Below are 19062 nucleotides of genomic sequence, written 5' to 3'. Positions count from 1 at the left end.
GGATTTTGGTCCCTTCTGCTGCTTCCCGCAAGCAAATTGGGCCCTTCTGGTGCTGGTTCCTGGGTGTGTGGGCTTATGCACCGTCCAGGACCCTGTGGGTCTTTCCAACAAACTGTCTGGGAGCCTGGGAGCCTCTCCTGGCACGTCGATCCCGAAAGTTTTTCCAATTGGTGATTTTAGGCTTTAATTTCCATAGCTGGGGCCCTGGAGCAGTGATCTGTCTCACTGCTCACTCCTCTGCCTGGTTTATCTGCATGTGAAAGTGTGACCGTGGTTAGCCAGCTGCCCCGTGCCCTTACTGGGTCCACCTGTTGCCACACCACGCCTGAGATCCGCCAGTACGCCTGGGTGGGCCAGCCACCTTTTCCAGCAGGACCCCGCTTGGCCAGCCGCTGGCTCCGCCCCTCTTACCAGTCTGGCTGAACAGTTCGTTGTTGTCGGACTTTCGTACAGTTCAATTTTCTGTGTTTTGGTTGCATTTTTGTAACTAAAACTTTGTTGTCTTTAAACTTAGTTGTGCGAGGAGGGACATGTTTCCACCTACGCCTCCATCTTGGCCAAAAGTCCAATCAGAAACTTTCAAAATGAAAGTTGAGTAGCTATTAGCCAGTATTTCTAGGCTATTGTTGGTGGTACCTCTTTGAGATAAAAGCAGACTTCTGGTCAGTATGGGAGCATCATGGCTCACTTTCTCTCATACACCCACATCAAAATTACAACAAAATTGTAGAAGCAACCGTCAAGTTGAATGGGAATTTGTCAACTTTGGAATTAAAGAATCCACATCCATCCAGACTGGTAAGAGAGGTGGAAACATGCAACGGATTGGTCCCACATTCATGTAAGGTGGATAACAATTTGGGAGTGAGATCTCAGGAGTGAAGAGTCCCAGCCCCACACTAGGCTCACCGGCCCAGGGTTCCAGTGCCAGGAAGGTAAGTGCCCATTACTTCTGTCTACAAAAACCAGCAGGAACTGAATTGCTTGAAGAAACCTCTGGAGTCCCCAGCAGTTTCCCTTAAAGAACCCACATATGCTCTCACCTACTCAGATTCACTCCCTCTGAGCTCTAGCACTGGGGTAACAGCTTGAAAGCTTGGATAGTATCCAGCTTGAAAGTATCCAGCTTGGATACCAGTGGCATCCAAGGAGGAACTGAAGTTTCTGGTATCAAGGTGAGAGCTGGGGGTCAGCTTTCTCCAACACAGGCAGGTAGCAGCCATTTGTCACTTTTCTGAGTGTACCTCTGACAGAGCCAGCTGGCAGATGCCATCCATAGCTGAGACTCCCATCAACCTTGCTAAACATTGTTTGCCCTCCCCTGGGGATACCCTCAGGCTCTGTCCCACCCAATTTACAGCTGTTAACAGTAGCTATTTTATATGAATGACTCGTCTTGGTTCATGCTTCACAGCCTGCCTCAGTGAATTCCTGTCCTCCCTACCTCTTGCTAAGTGGCCCCAGGCCTGACTCTAGTTGCAGTCACCTAGATTCACAACTTGGCTTCCCCTGGAAATCTAAGCCCTGCACAAGTAGCAGCCATCTCAGATTGCTTTATAGTTCAGGCAGGGTGGTCCTGGTCAAAACAGGTGGGATCTGACCTTGGCCTGAACCACCCAGGAAACCCCAGAGCCTGTGCACCCAGTGGACAGGTACAGATCACATCCAAACTACCAGCCTGCCCCTCCACAGCTGATCCTCCACAAAGGATGGATGTTGGTGTTCAGTGGTTACAGCCAATCATTGAAGCTCACCGGCCCTGGGTAAATCCCTTCCATTGACCTGTTGCAGCAACCAAGTCTCAACTACAAGAGGATGGTGAACTCAGCCTACACAAAAGGCATACCTTGAGTACCCAATTTGGGTCAGAAGGGAGCCTATGCCTCTGGACTCTTCAGGACACCTACTGCATTAGGCCACGACACCAAGATAGGGAGTCATAGCAGCTCTACCTAATACATACAATACAAAACAAACACAGGGAGGCTGCTGAAACAAGGAGATAAACATGACCCAAATGAGAGAACAGGTCAAAACTCCAGAAAAAGAACTACATAAAATGGAGATGAGATAATCTATCAGATGCAGATTTCAAAACATTGGTTATAAGGATGCTCAAGGAACTTAGTGAGGACCTGAAAAGCATAAAAAAAGATCCAGTTAGAAACGAAGGATACACTAATTGAAATGAACAATTTATAGGAGAACAACAATAGAATGGATGAAGCTAAGAATCAAATCAATTATCTGGAATATAAGGAAGCCAAAAACAACTATGCAGAACAAGAAGAAAAAAGAATTCAAAACAAATGAGGATAGTAGCAGCCTCTGGGACAACTTCAAGCATTCCAACATTCCCATCTTGGGACCATAAGGAGAAGAAAAAGAGCAAGAAATTGAAAATCTATCTGAAAAAAATAGTGAAAGAAAACTTTCCTAATTTGGAGAAGGAAATAGACATGCAAGTCCAGGAAGCACAGAGTCCCAATTATTATGGATGCAAAGAGGCCCACTCCAAGGCATTTCATAATTAAAACACCAAAGGTGAAAGATAAAAGAGAGAATCTTAGAAGCAGCAAGAGAAAAGCAGTTAGTTACATACAGGGGAATTCCCATAAGACTTGTCAGCTGATTTCTCAAAAGAAGCTTTACAGGCTAGAAGGAATTGGCAAGAAATATCCAAAGTCATGAAAAGCAGAAAATCTCTACAGCCAAGATTGCCCCACCCAGCAAAGATATCATTTAGAACCACAATGCAGATAAAGAGCTTCCCAGACAAGAAAAAACTAAAGGAGTTCATCATCACTAAACCATTATATGAAATGTTAAAGGGACTTATTTAAGAAAAAACATCAAAACGATGAACAATAAAATGGCAATAAATACATACCTATCAACAATTGAACCTAAAACACAAACTAAGCAAACAAGAACAGGGACTGATACGGAGAGCATTTTGATGGTTGCCAGATGGGAGGACAGGTTTGGGGGAATCAGTGAAGAGGTGAGGGAATTAAAAAGTACAACTAGGTAGTAACAGAATAGCCATGGGGATATACAGTACAGTATAGGGGGTGGAATAACCAAAGAACTTACATGCATGATCCATAGACATGAACAATGGTGTGGGGATTGCCTAAGCAAGTAGGGGGTGCTGGGTGGTGGGGAGCAAAGGGAAAAATTGGGACAAGTGTAATTACATAATCAATAAAATAATTTTTAAAAATATTGTTTGTAATGACAACAAAAAGATAAAAACAGTTAAAATCTCATTTGGGGTAAGAACAATTAAATGGTCTGGATTTTATTCCTTTCTTGCAATATAGTTATTTTTGAAAAACAAGTTTTCTATTAGTTGTGTCCTATATTTGTACTGCTTCATTTTGTATATCTGCTTTATCTTCACTGTGACAGAACTTTGTCTTCTCTCATCTTCTCCTTCTCCCTCATCTGTTTTTATCCTGTCTCTTTCAAGTACTGTACTTTGCTGTGTATAATGTGCACTTTTCTTACTCGAATTTTTCAGGGAAAAATAAGGATGTACATTATACATGGGCAGTACCTGAAATACCTTATATCTATTCTTGTGTTTTGTAACTTGTTACATAAAATTTCTTATACCATAATATGTTAAAAAATAAATGCTAAAATTCTTTTATAATACAAAAAACAAGTATCTATAAATAAATAAATAAATAATCGAATTTAAAAAAATAAAACAAATGATTTTTTTCCTGACAGTTTGGGCCAAAAACGTGGGTGTGCATTATACATGGGAGTGCACTATACACAGCAGAGGAAATGCTGTGTATAGTGCTGTGCAAGGAAATCCAGCAAAATACATTAGTTACCAATGAACACCAACATTTAGAGTAAAAGTGGGGCAAAAAAGGAAAAAAATTTCTAATTTGAACAACTAGCCAAAAATATCTATTACTGGAGTTTGCAAAACAAGAGAAACTACATATCTAAATAACAATATGTACTTACCTTAAAAAGTAAAATTCTCTACTATGTTCATACATTCTGATATTAAACTGCTCAGCTGCATTTTCTAAAAGATGAGACATATTTCTGAGATATGAGGGTCTTAATGACTGAGTGATGGTGCTGTTTTAAAAATAAATTTTTGAGGGTTCTTGGCCCACCAAGGGAAGTCTTGAATATCACATTGAAGAAGGTCTAAAGGCTTCACAACAGCTGTGAAATAATTGGCTAAGTCTGCACATATTCCTAAGTACAGGAAAGCTGTATGTGGCAGTGCACAAAAATTGGGTATCTTCCAGAGAAATGCTCCTATGATCACAGATTTGTAAACTAGTAACCAACTTTTGACCCAGGTTGACCCTTGCCCTTTTCAACCTGGGCATAGTCTTCCAGCCAGAATATGTCTGAGGCTGAGGAGGAGGAGGAACTGTCTTTGTCTTGCTTCACCATTGTCCAGTATGGGGAAGGGGCTCTCATTTCTTTCTTGTGGTCTCTGTGAATCATGACATCACAGTTAATGTCTGTTCCTACACTGATAGTCTGGTTCTTCTTTTCATATTCATGCCATTCTCTGGAGATTGACATAGGTCTTCTTGCAGGATGATGCCCAGTGGACTGTGGGGATTTATAATACTTAAGTTTTTTATCTAAAACTACATCTTCCTTGTCCTCAGTGCTTGTGAAAGAGTCGTTTGTCTGCTCAGTTTTCTTTTTTGTGCTGGAAATAGAAGAATAGTTAAATGAAAAGTGTTCTTAATATCTTATCATTGGCTTTGGCACATAGAAGAAAGGATATAATTTAACTTTAGCACTGCCTTTTTGAGTTGTGAACATTTTTCTCTTTTCTAAAAGTATCTTTAAATTTGTCTCCATTCCTAAATGTAAATCAAACTGCCTGGCTTTGTACGGACTTAACCCTGATGCCTAATCTGATTTATTACCAGGCTTTAAAGGGTGGGTTAATTTCACCCCACCCAGAATGTATTTATGAGTCTCCAGGGGTTGGCAATAACAGAATATCACCAATTTCAAGGGGAGCCTGGAAGCAGTGGGCCTCAAAGACCTTTAACACACTAGTCATGGGAAACTGTGAGTCTTACTTTTTTCTCCTGACCATCATTCTTTGCTTCTCTTTTGGGTTTACAAATGTGGATTTGTAGAATACCCTTCTACCAGATGTATCTCATTATTCACTATCGCACCTCTTTGTTGCTGTCCAAAAATTTTTAAGATTTTTTTGTAACTTGCCTCAACTTTCATAATTGTTTAAACTTGGGTGAGGCTTGCCTGCTAGCAGTTATAGACCTCTTTTTTAAAAAGATTTTATTTATTTTTAGGTAGAGGAGAGGGATAGAAACATTGGTATGTGAGAAAAACATCGGTTGGTTGCCTCTCACACCCCAACCAGGCACCAGCCCGCAACCAAGGCATGTGCCCTGCCCGGGAACCAAACTGGTGACCCTTTGCCCTGTACAATGACGCCCCACTGACTAAGCCATACCAGTCAGAGCCAGGCCTCTTGAACTTCTAATCCTGCTCTATCTGTGCCCTAAAGTTTCTCTCTCCTGCTGATGTACAATTAATATTGAGTCATTTTTACTGAGAGCCACTGGTCTTAAATTGTGTTATTTTCTTTGATCCTTGATTTAGCGCTTTGCAAGGAAACCTAAAAGATCTAATGACTAGAATAATATGCCTTCATCATGCTCAGGGCTTCCTAAACAGCACATGAATGAGGGGTGGGGGGACAAGGTACTATTTTTTCAGGCTGCAGAGAATATCCCTTGTAACTCTGTATCAGGTCATATAAAGGACAGGTGGGAGAGTCAGGCTCCTATTAAATTGGCACTAGATAATAAAACCACAAGCCTGCAGAGATCGGGGTTGGCTGGAAACAGTTTTTATACCAGTAGGCCAGCCCAGATCTTTATATGGTATATTCTCTCCAATGTTCACATAGTGCCCTATGCTCCTAAAGAAGGTCATACCAGCTTTGTGAAAGAAGTCTTTTCCTCCCTTTTCTTCCCCTTTCTTGGCCCCTTCACATAAGATAATATGACATCTTAGATACAAATCCTTTGCTTAAGAAAGGGAGTCAGAACATGCTTGGCAGTGTTCCTAAGTTTCTGAGTTTCACCTCATACTTAAGTTGTGCTATTCTGTATTTATCTTTTCTTTGTTTTTGAACAGTAAATCTGCCACCCTTAGATTTTAACATTCTAAATCTCAAACTCTATAATTAAAATGCTTAGTTAGAATGTAGTTTTGTATAAGCAAGTGGTTAAAAGCTCAGGCTTGAGTGACACTCCCCAGCACAAAGGTCCACCAGCGCTCTGTGACAGCTAAATTTAAACTAATTAAACCTGAATTCTTCATTTGCAAATCCTTACATTCCAAGTGCTTAATAGCCACATGTGGCTGGTGGCTACCATAGAGGACAACACAAATGCAGAACATTTCCACTGCCACAGGAAGTTCTTATTAGACATGGCTGCTCTAGAGACAAACCACTGCTACTTACCCCTGTGATCTCTGGCAAGTTTACATACATTTCTTTTGGCTTCAGTTTTCTTATCTATAAAATGATAATAAAAAGAAGTGGATGGCCCTGGCCAGGTGGCTCAGTTGAATGGAGCATCACCCTGTGAACCAAAATGGTTGCAGATTTGATTCCTGGTCAGGGAACCTACTTACGTAATCAGTTTGGTCTGCAGTTGGGGAATGTACAGAAGTCAACCGATCCAAATTTCTCTCTTACATTGATGTTTCTTTCTCTCTCTCTCTCTCTCTCTGTCCCCCTCCCATCTTTCCTCTCTCCCTTTCTCTTTCTCTAAAATTACTTTTTAAAAATATGTAACTTCAATGAGGATTTTTAAAAAAGAATTGGCATGAAGATTAAATTGTATAATCTTGTAAATAGTACCCATCACATTGTAAGCAGTGAATAAGTGTTTGCTATTATCATGAATGATTTTTAATCAAATCATAATCAATTTGGTTATTGGGGAAAAAATTTTCCCCTAGTCTGTGCCCAATTTGATGGGGACAGCTGTTCCCCAGCTCTAGGCCATTGTCACCATGAGGATGCAAGCCCATCTTCTGATTTTTTCAGGAAAAACCACAAATCCAGATTCTTTCCATGAAATATTAGTATTGCAAATTTGGCAACTAATTCAAATATTTTTCACTTTTTAAATTTGAAATAAACAGAAAATGAAAAAAAACAGTTTAAGAAAAAAATCTAAAAACCTTCATAGTCACCACCTAGGTCAAGAAATAGAGTTCTACTGGCCCCTAGACAAGTCCCATGTGCCTCCTCACTTTCTACAGGTGACTGCTCTTCTGGCTTTTTAAAACAGGGTAGAGGGGAGGAAAATAAAAAAAAACAACACATGGTAGAGATGAGCGCATCTGTGGCGACACCAATCCCTAGGGTCACAAACTGGGATCTCTGAAGTAATTCCTATGCGACAATCTGGGCCAATTTTAGTGTAAGTGAAGTTTCCAGCCAGGTTTCTTTGAGCTCATTCCAATGAGCAAAGATGCAGGGCTGCAGCAACTAGGGCCCAGGAAACCTGTCAGAATTAATAAGGACCATTCCTGCATCAGAGCACTCAAATTCTCACTGAAAGAAAAGATGTTCTCATGCTCAACAGAACTTCCTTATCTGATCCTCAGAATTGTCCCTGCTACTCCTGTGATAACAGATAAACGAACTCTCAGATTGATTTGCCAGAGATTCAAAGCTGGATTTCAAATTTTACTTACTGAACAACAGCCCTCAATTAAGTAAAAGTCCAGCATAACAAGGTTATTGAAGGTTCAGCATAATAGGACAGACTTGCCCCTGCTTTCATAGAGTTTGCATTCTTCCAGGGCAATACAGTAAACAATTGACTATACAGATTATTTCATTGAAATTGAATCAATGCTGTGAGGAGAGAATCAGGATACTATGAGAATATTTGACAGGTGGACCTGACAGTGTTTTAACACTTCCTTTAGGAAAGTCTGCACTCAGAACCTTCAAGGAAGATTCATGACAGGGTCCTAAGCATACTGTAGACAGAAGAGCACATGAAAAAACCCCAAGGCAAAGAGCAACATCAGGTAAAAGAACTGAAAGCCAAAGTGGACCACAGGGGAGGGGAGCCTTGTGAGATGAAGCTGGAGTGGTATACAAACACCAGCCAAGTGCTGGGAGCACAAACCAGTATAAGAATTTGGGCATTTATCCCAAGAACAAAAGAAGGTCCTACAGATTTCAAGGCATGTTAAAATCCAATTTGCATTGTAAAAGGATCATTCTGTGTAGACAATGAATAGGGGCAAGAGTAGATGCAGCAAGCCAAAATGGTGGCTTAGACTGGAGTGATGGTAGTGGCCAGAGAGATGGACAAATATTGGAGATGGCTGGAAGGTGAATAACAAGTTGTAGTGGCTGAGGAGGAAGGGGGAAGACAAGGAAAACAGAAAAATCAAGTTCAGCCTCTAAATTTCTGACTTGTTCAACAAGGCAGACACTGCCCCAGGAAGATAGGGCCACTAGAAGATCAGAGGTGAGCTGGCTTTTGATTTTAGGCATAATGAGTTTGAGAGTGAGTTTATGATATATCCAAGGGTGATATATCCAAAAGGATTTAGAAAACCATGACATTGTTCTGGCAGTGTCACCAATCCCTCCTACCATGGTTCATTTGATAACTTTCACATTAAACCAAGATGCTGAGCTTCATAGACCCTGGAGAATTCTGTAGTATAACAAAGATTTCCAAAAATGAACTACCTACCATGTTACTGGGAATTTGGTCTCTGGGATTAAATCACATATTTCTTGCCATTCTTCGGGTATCTCAATAAAATCTCGGTAAACCTTTATTTGCAGCACTGTTCCTATGGTGATATGTTGCAAAAGCTTTAAAAATTCTCGAAGAGTATATCCTAACACATTAGCTTGGCCAACACTAATCAGAACATCACCTAAAGAGAGGAAAAAATAGCAGCAAAAATACAATAATGGTTTAAAGGGAACATATCATTTTGGATTTTATTGTGAGGTGTTTCTTTTCATGGGTTCATATTGCTGGTTCATCTTTAACCAAAACCAAGAGTCAGTCTTTATTTAATAAAAACAATCACCTCACCCTGACTGGTGTGGCTCAGTTGGCTGAGCATCATCCCATAAGCAAAAGGTCACTGGTTCACTTCCCAGCTGGGGCACATCCCTGGGTCGCACGTTCTTTTCTGGTTGGGGTATGTGCAAGAGGCAACCAATTGATATATCTCTCCCTCTCTTCCCCTCTCTCTAAAAATATACAAACAAAATCTTTTTTTTTAAAAAATGACCACTTCGGTAACTTGAGTGTCTTTTGCATAATGAATGTATGCAAGATGTTTCTTATAGCAGTGCAATGTAGATATTATATCACACTTTCACAGCATTTCTGAAGTTTTTTGTGTGACAGAGATTATACCATTTATAATTGAAGCATCCTTTAGAATTCTAAAAGTATATTTCAAATAAAAAGAATGGCTATTACTCTTAAAGAAAAAGCCATTTACATTAAGTGATGCATAAATGGCCTACTTTCCATTATAGCTGCCTGGCTTTTTCCAGTGCCCTTCACAGTGAATTGACCACATTAAACATCAGTGTTTAATTCTCTGCCCTCGTAGAGTATTGGTTGAGCAAATAATTTTGCATGAAACACTGGACTATTAGCATGCTTTAATTAAGCTTAAGATGTATATAAAGAAAATACATTGGTTCAAAGGGATTTGACAGCTAAGGCAGTGCTGGACAGGAAGGGAAATGTAATGGTAAAGCATAGAGCTTCTGAGCCCACAGTAGATGGGAAGAGAACCACATCTTGACAGCAAGTTCCTGGACCCCAAAATAGGACCCTAAAACATTGCAGACTGCTCTGCCTGGTTCTAGGAATTGTATCCCTACCCCTTGTGGCTAAAGGCGAGGGACGACCTCTGGATGATGGGTAAGACCCCTCACAGTGGGGGGCAACCTAAGCCAGACTTGATCACTTGGGGGGCCTTCATTGAAGAACTCCAGGGGCTGTGACAGGGAGCAATGGACTCTCCGCCCCCCCTCCCCCCGGCCAGCCGACCCCCAGCTTTGACATAGCCCCAGTCCCCATGTTCTCTGGGAGAAGCACTCCCTGGCTCTAATCCCCTTAAGCCTGAATAGCTGTTGGGAGAGGTGCAGCTCCTTGCCTTGCTAGAGCATGTCCTGGGGAAAAATCTGGCATCACAAAGACTTCCTGATAAACCTGTGAAATCTGCTCTGCTAAGAGTGCTTTCATTCATATGTTAAGGGTTTGAGTGGGAAAACTAAACTCTGTTCCTGACAGACTCTGACTCATAGTAAGCCCTCAGATTTCTTTGAAATGTTATCTACTGTTTGATCTTTGCCACCCTATATTTCTGTGTATTAAAACCCAGTAAAAGGCCCTGGAGGAGGGAGCTCGAGGCCTTTCTCTCCTCGGAGAAACTGGCCGCTGCTAGCCTTCTTCCCCTGTGAAACTGGCCACTGTTTACTTCTCTTCCCCAAGCAGATCACATCATGTCTTGGTCATATTCACTCTCATCCGTGGCACACGGGGGGACTTGTGAGGGAAGTCGCCCCCACACTAAAAAAGACCAATTATTAATTTGCACTCACCTCCCTACCCCCAGCATCTAGGGCATGGACATGTAACCTAGATTCAGCCACTGGGCACTTCCACCAGGGTCACTGAATCTGAAATAGGATGTGCAGAGGAGTATGGGGAGCATACCCAGTTTCCAGGGGTAGTTGTACATGGCCCTATGTTCTCACCATTTTCCAAGCCCGGTTCTCCAGCCTTTCTGGCAATTCTGTCAGACTCAATGTTTTAAATACAGTGCCTTAACAGAAATGTTTTTTCACTTGCAATGAAGAACCCTGCTACAAGGGTATTATTCAGCGAGAGAAGAAGGAATACAGAGAAACTGTTTTTAAGGGAAGACTCACACTGGGTAAAATCTTAGTCTTTAGATCTAACTAGTATTAACTTTCTGTCAAGTGGTAATGGAGACGTTATAACTAACATTGGATGAAGTGACTCCAAGGAAGTCCCAAAGGATGTGTCCACCTCTCTGTGTGGGGGAAGGTGGCAAAACCTCAATCACCCTCCTTCCAAGACAAGACTTAAGACGAGGTAACTTCTCTTTATCTTTTACATTTGCTCGGTAGGAAGTATGCTGGAGACAAAGTTTATCTCTGGTAGCAAATGCTGCCTCAGTTTCCTCCAAGGAATGCCAAAGACAAACTTCCATAGTGCTAGATTCTATCAGAAACAAAAATTTCAAGTATTCTTTTGGCTTTTGGCTCAGAGGAGACTTAGGTGCAACTTTCTTCAGTCCTTCTGAATCCGGATTCATCTGACAACATGCCATCAAAGTTTGACCCCAGTGAAATCAAAGTCATACTCCTGAGGTGCATTGATGAGGAAGTTGGTGCCACGTCTGTCCTGGCCCCCAAGATTGACCCCCTGTCTGAAAAAAGGTTGGTGATGCACCCTGGCTGGTGTGGGATCATTTGGTTGGACTGTCATCCCATAGATGGAAAGGTTGTGGGTTAGATTCCCAATGAGGGCACATGCCCAGGTTACAGGTTCAATCCCCCAGTCAAGGCACCTACAAGTCGATGTTTTTCTCTCGCATTGCTGCCTCCTCCCCCCTCTCCCCCTGCCCCCCTCTAAAAAGCAATGAAAAAATGTCCTTGAGTGAGGTTAAAAAAAAAGTTTGGTGATGACATCACCAAAGCAAACAACCTATGATTGGACTAAAAGGGTCTGAGGACTACAGAACAGACAGGCCCAGACTGAGGCTGTACCTTCTCCCTCCTCCTTGATCATCAAAGCCCTCAAAGAACCACCAGGAAACAGAAAGAAACAAAAGAACAAACAAACAATTAAGCACAGTGGAAAGACCACTTTTGATGAGATTGTTCACACTGCCTGAGAGACATGACACTGGTCTTTAGCTAGAGAACTCTCTGGAACCATTACAGAGATCCTGGGGACTGCCCAGTCTGTGGGCTGCAATGTTGACGACACCTTCATGACATCATAGACAACATCATAGATGGCATCAGCAGTGGTGCAGTGGAATGCCTGGCTAGTTACGAACTACAAAGGAAAATATTTCAGTTAAAGATCACTTGACGACTGAATAAAAAAAAAAGTTTCCAGTATTGAAGAATGTTTAGAAGGGTAGAGAAAACTTTACTTTGGTCTTAAAAAGTAGCTAAGAGTAAAACTAACAAAACCAGCTTCAGAATGCTGCAAGGTTTCTTTCTCCCAGCTACCTGTAGATTGTGTGGTCCAGCGGAGGTTAATTACAATGGCAAAAACTCACTGGGTGAGCTCACTTGCCTAATGTTAAAAGGAAAGTTTATAGCTGAAAGCTATGGCTTGGCATTCTGCTTAATTATGTTGTTAAAGAGTGATTTTTATCAAGAGGGCAGAAAATAAAGAGCTTGATGCCCTGATGCTGTATACCAAACATGTCATTGTATGAATGTGATTACTATGGCACTGGATATTCACATGGCCCTTTAAAAACAAACGCCAATCTAGTATTTATAAATACCAACCTTATTACACATGTATTGTTTTAATAGGCTGTAGGAACCACATCATATAAACTTTGTTTAAATTACTTATTTAAATCCACTTTGTAGCAGCCAAGCCACTACTAAAAAAGAGATTTATTTATTTTTCTCCATTTCTCCCAACTAAGCTTAAGTTCCATAACGTCCATGTGGTGTGAGACCCAGTGCCGAGCAGGAAGCCTGCACACAGCCGGCATTCAGAAAATACTTAATGAATGTGTCATGGTAACAATGATAGCCAGTACAGGACTTGTATTTATCCTCAAAGATATCTTAATTTCTTAATGTATCAGAGTCTGTTAAAACTATACTGGCCAAAAGGAATTTAAAGTTTAGCCAGAAGTCCTGGCCAGGCAGCTCAGTTGGTTAGAGCATGATCCCAATATGCCAAGGCCATGGGTTCAATCCCTGTGTCAGGGCACATACAAGAATCAACCAATGAATGCATAAATAAGTGGAACAACAACAAATCAATGTTTTTCTCTCTCTTCTCTCCCTTCTACTCTCTCTCTAAACCAATAAATAAAAATTTAAAAAATAAAGTTTAGCCAGAACAAGTTAACGCTAAACTAAATTAGGAAATCAAGATGAAACCTGTATGAAACACCAAAGGAGAGAAATCTGAAGCACATGGATGAGAATGGGGCCTGGAAATGATGAGGTCAAAGAAATTGCAGGTTTCAAGGAGTATCACCATCTCAAAATTTCAACCATTATCAAAAGGAAGGAATTAGAGTCTTTGAAGCCTGGACCCTGAAGAGGAGTGGCTGACTTGCCATGAAGAAATTTAGGACTCTGGACTTTCTCTTTATTAAAATCTCATTTCTGCCCTGGCCAGGTAGCTCAGTGGGGTGGAGTGTTATCCCTATACACCAAGGTTGCAGTTTCAGTCCCTGGTCAGGGCACAGAGAAGAGACAAACAAGTGGAGCGACAAATCTCTCTCTCTCTTCCTCCTCTCTCTCTAAATCAATAGAAAAAATCATTTCTAGTCAAAGGTAGAGACTTTCTAGGTAGACATGGTTCAAGTCCCAGCTCCAACTGCTCAGCTCTGTGTATTGTTTCTTTACCTAACTAAGCCTCTATATTTCATTATCTACCTTCCAGCAGCATTGCAAAATTAAATTATATAATATAGAAACACAATGCGCAATATCTAGGTAAAATACTCAATTATTATTCATTTATTAAGCACAGACATAATAAATATGCCAGTATTACAGGTAAGTACTGAATTTCAAAGAGGAATTCAAGATTGTCTCTGACCCTGGCTGGGTAGCTCAGTTGTCCAGTGTGTTGCCCCGATGCACCAAGGTTGTGAGTTCCATCCGCAGTGTCAGGGCACATACAAGAATCATTCAATGAATGCATAAAGAAGAGAAACAACAAATCAACTTTTTTCTCTCATTCTCTTCCTCTTTATTTTTTTAAAGATTTTATTTATTTATTTTTAGAGAGGGGATAAAAGGGAGAAAGAAATGGAGAGAAACATCAATGTGTGGTTGCTTCCCACATGCCTCCTACTTGGAACCTGGCCTGCAACCTAGGCATGTGCCCTGACTGAGAATCAAACCAGCGACCCTTTGGTTCACAGGTCAGCACTCAATCCACTGAGCCACACTAGCCAGGGCTCTTTTCCTCTTAAAAAAAAAAAAAAGACTGCTTTTGACTTCAAGGACTTCAAAGAGCCTACTAATTGTAGCCCCCAACATGAGATTCTGCTTTGTGTGCGTGAAAACACTCCTAGTCACACTCCAGGGAGTGTACACTCTGGTTATAGAGCAGCAGCTGGCATACAATTCACCCCAGGGAAGCCAAGGAGAAGAAGCAGAGCCCATGGGATCCGTCCTAGAGTTCCTCTGGTCTGGAAAATCCAGAACTCTCTGGCACTTTGTTCCCCAGCCCCAAGTAGTGATGCATGGAGAAAATGCTTTGGGTTTAAGGTGAGATGAACTGTTTTATAATAAGATCATTTATCTACTTTCTTCTTCTTTTTTAAATATATTTTATTGATTATGCCATTACATTTGTCCCATTCCCCCCCTTCACTCCCCTCCACCCTGCACACCCCTCCCCCACCATTCCCCCCCTTTTGTTCATGTCCATGTGTCACAAGTACTTTAGATTCTGCATTTCCCATAGTATTCTTGCCCTCCCCCCTATCTATTTTCTACCTACTGTCTATGCTACTTATTCTCTGTACCTTCTCCCCCCAGTTCTCGTCCTCCCACTCCCCTGTTGCTAACCCTCCATGTGATCTCCATTTCTATGGTTCCACTCCCAATCTAGCTGTCCTCTTAGTTTGCTTTTGTTTTAGGTGTGGTTGTTAATAACTGTGAGTTTGCTGTCCTTTCACTGTTCATATTTTTTATCTTCTTTTTCTTAGATATGTCCCTTTAGCATTTCATATAATAAGGGCTTGGTGATGATGAACTCCTTGAATTTGACCTTTCTACTTTCTTCTTTAAACCACTGCTTCTAACCCAAACTGCAATTACAATAGAATCTCCAGAGGAGACTTTAAAACTTGAACTGCCCTATCCCCAATCCCAAACAACTGAATCAGAACCCCTGGGGAGATATTGCCCAGCTATCTTAGTTTTAAGAGTTCCCCAGGTGATTCTAATAGGTAACCAGAGTTGCAAACCAGTGGTTTAATTCACTGGCCCTCCTGTACCACAATCACTTTTTATTTCAAAAAAGACATTAAAGACATGAGTCTAGACACTGTCTAAGTAAGACCAGCCGAAGATAAATTATTGCCAGTATTTCCATAGCATTGTAGTTTTCAAAGCACTTTCATTAAAATTATCAAATCTCAGCAACCTTTGACAAAGGTGGTATTATCCCAACTTAGGGATGAAGTGACTGAGGCCTGAAAAGTTAAGTGACTTTGTCCAAGGTCATAGCACTAGAAAGTGACAGTCCAGTTAATGCTGAATGGTTTTTCTTCTCAACACCTTATAATTTCATTGTGCCTCACTGACTCCTGAGCACAGCACTAGGCTCAGAGCAGGCACTGGGAAAACACATCTTACACTGGATAAAAAATTCATTTACCCAAAGACAAAAGAAATGGGGTGGTACTGATAAAGCATTTGCACTTGGGAGTTTAACAGAGAGGGTTTACATCCCTGCTCCTTGGTGTGACCATGGGCAGGTTTCTAAAATATCTGATTCCTTATATGTAATGTCCTTTTTTTCCCCTTTTTTTGTATCCTCACCCAAGGACATTTTTTCATTGCTTTTAGAGAGAGAGGAAGGGAGAGAGAGAAACATAAATTGGTTGCCTCCCATATACACCCAGACCAGGGATCATATGTACCTGGACCAGGGATAGAACCTGCAACCTTTCAGTTATGGGATGACTCTCCAACCAACTAAACCAAACCATCCAGGGCTCTGTAAGGTCCTTAAAATAGCAGAGTCTTCTTCAGGGTTTGTCAGGAGGCTAAAATGAGGTCATGTATCTAAATGTTAATGATTAATACTGCCTAACAGAGAGGAAATCTTTATCCACCGTGAGCCATGAGCTCTGCAATGACACTGCCTGTGTTTGTATTCCACTTGCTAGATGGGGGTGAAAGCGGAAAAGGAACTCATTCTCACTGAGCCTCAGTTTCCTCACCTGTAAAAAAGGAATGATAATGCTTTCTACCTAGAGGGTTATTATAAGAATGCAATGAATAAATAATGTACAAGAGGGAGGATTACATAAGTGATGGCAACTGGCTGACCCCTAGAAAGCTCTCATACAACGTCACCATTATGGTTACACTGAAACCTAATAACCTGAGTATCCCTGAAGGCAGCGGGGAAGGAGGCAGGGTTGGGTGGTGGGAGCCACGGGAACCACAGTCACCTGGTTGGAGTTTTCCATCCCTGGCTGCAATCCCCTTCTTGATGAGGTGTGTGATCTGGAGATAGGGCCCTTGCTGGATGATGATCAAGCCTAACCCCAGGCTGCCCACAGTGAGTTTGGTCTGCTGAGTTTTGCTCAAGTTGTGCACAGATGACTTGACCTGGAAGTTGATTTGTTTTTCTAATAAAAAGAGGGGGATATATTTTAGACCTTCAAGGAAACAGAAGCATGAGAATCATCACTGGGGCTCTAAAACCAGACCTCTAGGGGAGTTAACCTTTCCACTCTTCAGTTTCCTCCTCAGTAAAAAACAGTGTCCAGCTGAGCGGGTTATTATGAGAATTAAATAAGACAGTGAAAGAAAGGCTTTTGCACAGTGCTTAGCACATTATGAATGTTTAACTGACATTAGTTATTATCCATTCACTTAACATATATTTATGGATTTAAGAAGTGTTTCTTCTACTCATGGATCTTCCCACCTAGTGCAGGAGACAGATATCCATTAGTCATGTAAATACGTTGAATAACAGCTGTAACACATGTTATGAAGGAAAAGTATAGAAGGCTCAGGGTGACCATCAGGAGGTCAAGGTCTCCTGTTGGGAAGGCAGGCCAGGCTTCCCAGAGGAGGTAAAACTGAATTGAGGTCCAAAGAACTAATAGGAAATATTTAGGCAAAGGACATGGAAGGGAGCAAATTGTATCAAGATTCAGAGACAAGAAAGAGCATAAAGGATACCAGTAGGGGCAGATAGGAGGAGCAAAGGCAGAGCAGACCTCCCTTGCAGGTTTACCTAACTGGAAAAGCTAGAAGCAATTTATGCAGGACATGGTAAGATTTGCATTTAAAAAAAGAAAACAGAAGAAGGAAGGAAGGAAGGGATTAGAAAGAAAAGAAAAGGAAAGGAAAGAAAAGAAAGCAAGCTCACTCTTTTGTTGCTGTGTGGAGATTAGATTGTAGAGTCCAGAGTGGATGTGAGAAATAAAGGGGTCACTGCAATTGCCCAAGTATGTAATGGCAATGACAGTGGAAATGCACAGTAGTGAAAAAGCATTTGGGAGGAGAACCGGGGACAGTGATGGTGGGAGGAAATGAAATATGTTTTCCATAGAACTAAACCTCACAAGAAAAGTTTCAAAGACTGAAGAGTGATTTAAAACAAGTTATTCTTCCAAACAGGAAGCTTTTGGGAAACTCACTTTCAGTACAAAGGAACTTCTGGGGAGATTTGTTTTCTGCATATCTTCCCAATGTTTCACACACACACACAACACTTCCCTTAAGGACAAGTGACAAACTGCTACTCACTAAGCCTTTGCCAAATTCATGTGACTGGTGTTTGGGGGGCCTGGGAGACCTCCCATTATTGAGGAAGGGCTTCCCCTGCTCCCCCTACCCCAGCTGGCAGGGTTCACTGCTATTTCTGCCCAGCAGGTGTCCTTGCTTATCTTCCTCCTCTCTGTGTGCAAAAACCTAGGGTGAAGGAGGAACTGACTCCAGAGACTTTTCAAGACTATAGAGGCATGCCCTGAACAGTGTGACTCAATTGGTTGGGTATCATCTGATTTCTGGTCAGGGTACATGCTTGGGTTGGGGGTTCAATCCCAGGTCAGGGTACATACAAGAAACAACTGATCGATGTTTCTCTCCCTCTCTTTCTTGTTCCCTTCCCTTCTCTCTAGAAATAACTAAATAAAATCCTGGAGAAATTAAAAGATTATAGGGACAATTTAGACCAGGTGGTTTTCATCCTCTCCTTAAGCCTACAGAAAAGTGGTCTTTTAGGCAGGGTTTCACTCTACTATGTCTCAAAAGACAGCAGGGTTAAGTGAAAGAAGCCAGACTCAAAAGACTCCATGAAATATGATCCCATTTTTGTGACATTCTCTGTGGGAAGGGAAAAACTACAGAAACACATGAGAAGCTGAGGTTGGGGAGAGGGTTGGTGGCCAAGGTGCAGCCTTTTGACTGTGGTGGTGGTTAAACATGGGTAAGCAATTTTCAAAACTCACAGATCTGTGCCCTGAGAAGGGAGGCTCTTACTGTATGTAAATTGTAGTCTGGTAAACAAATTATGGTAAGAAGCCAAGAGGGTGTTGTTCCCATTTCACAGAGGAAAAAAGAGAAGAAGGCTTGTCCACTCTCTCTCCACTCACCTTTTCTGCTTTTGTAGATGGCCTTCTCCATGGCCCCTGGAGGTCAGGCTGTCAAGGAGCGCTTCCCGGAGCGGAGCCAAAGTCGGTCCAATTCTCAACGGTCTCTCGAATCCCGGAGGAGCGAGGAGCGAGGAGCGAGGAGCCAGTGTGCTACGCCGCACGTGGTCCAGTTGCGGGTGTGGAGAGACCTAGGGCTGGTGACATGGTTGCCCCAGGGGCCGTGCGTGACACCCAGAGGTTGAGCAGTGACGTCATCACAAGGCCTTTGGGACTTGGAAAATGGAGTGTGAATATTTCAGTAGAGAAAAACAAAACTTCTGCAGGTACTAGTACAGCGCTGCCCACAGCAAGTTCACATCCATTCCTGGGAAACCACTGAAATGGAGAGAATGGAGAAAGCACAGG

The 19062-nt window shown here is 41.8% G+C and overlaps 1 protein-coding gene across 2 annotated transcripts; it reads right to left on the bottom strand.

Moving 5' to 3' along the window:
* Positions 1-3941: 3941 nt before the first annotated feature.
* PDZD9 (PDZ domain containing 9) lies at positions 3942-19062 on the bottom strand. Of its 2 annotated transcripts, XM_037055785.1 has the most exons (4): positions 18658-19062; positions 16498-16677; positions 8778-8967; positions 3942-4705 (listed from the first exon to the last, which is right to left on the bottom strand). In XM_037055785.1, the coding sequence occupies exons 1-4, from the start codon at positions 18686-18688 to the stop codon at positions 4318-4320; spliced, it is 789 nt and encodes a 262-aa protein (XP_036911680.1). In that variant the 5' UTR covers positions 18689-19062; the 3' UTR covers positions 3942-4317. The 2 variants fall into 2 exon arrangements, with proteins under 2 accessions (XP_036911680.1, XP_036911681.1); XM_037055786.1 differs by lacking the exon at positions 16498-16677.

Source organism: Sturnira hondurensis, unplaced genomic scaffold (assembly GCF_014824575.4).
Source record: "Sturnira hondurensis isolate 20B ecotype Veracruz unplaced genomic scaffold, ASM1482457v3 Scaffold0008729, whole genome shotgun sequence".
NCBI classification, from domain to species: domain Eukaryota; kingdom Metazoa; phylum Chordata; class Mammalia; order Chiroptera; family Phyllostomidae; genus Sturnira; species Sturnira hondurensis.
The sequence above is the reverse complement of the archived record's forward strand: the minus strand, read 5'-3'. Positions and strand labels throughout refer to the sequence as shown.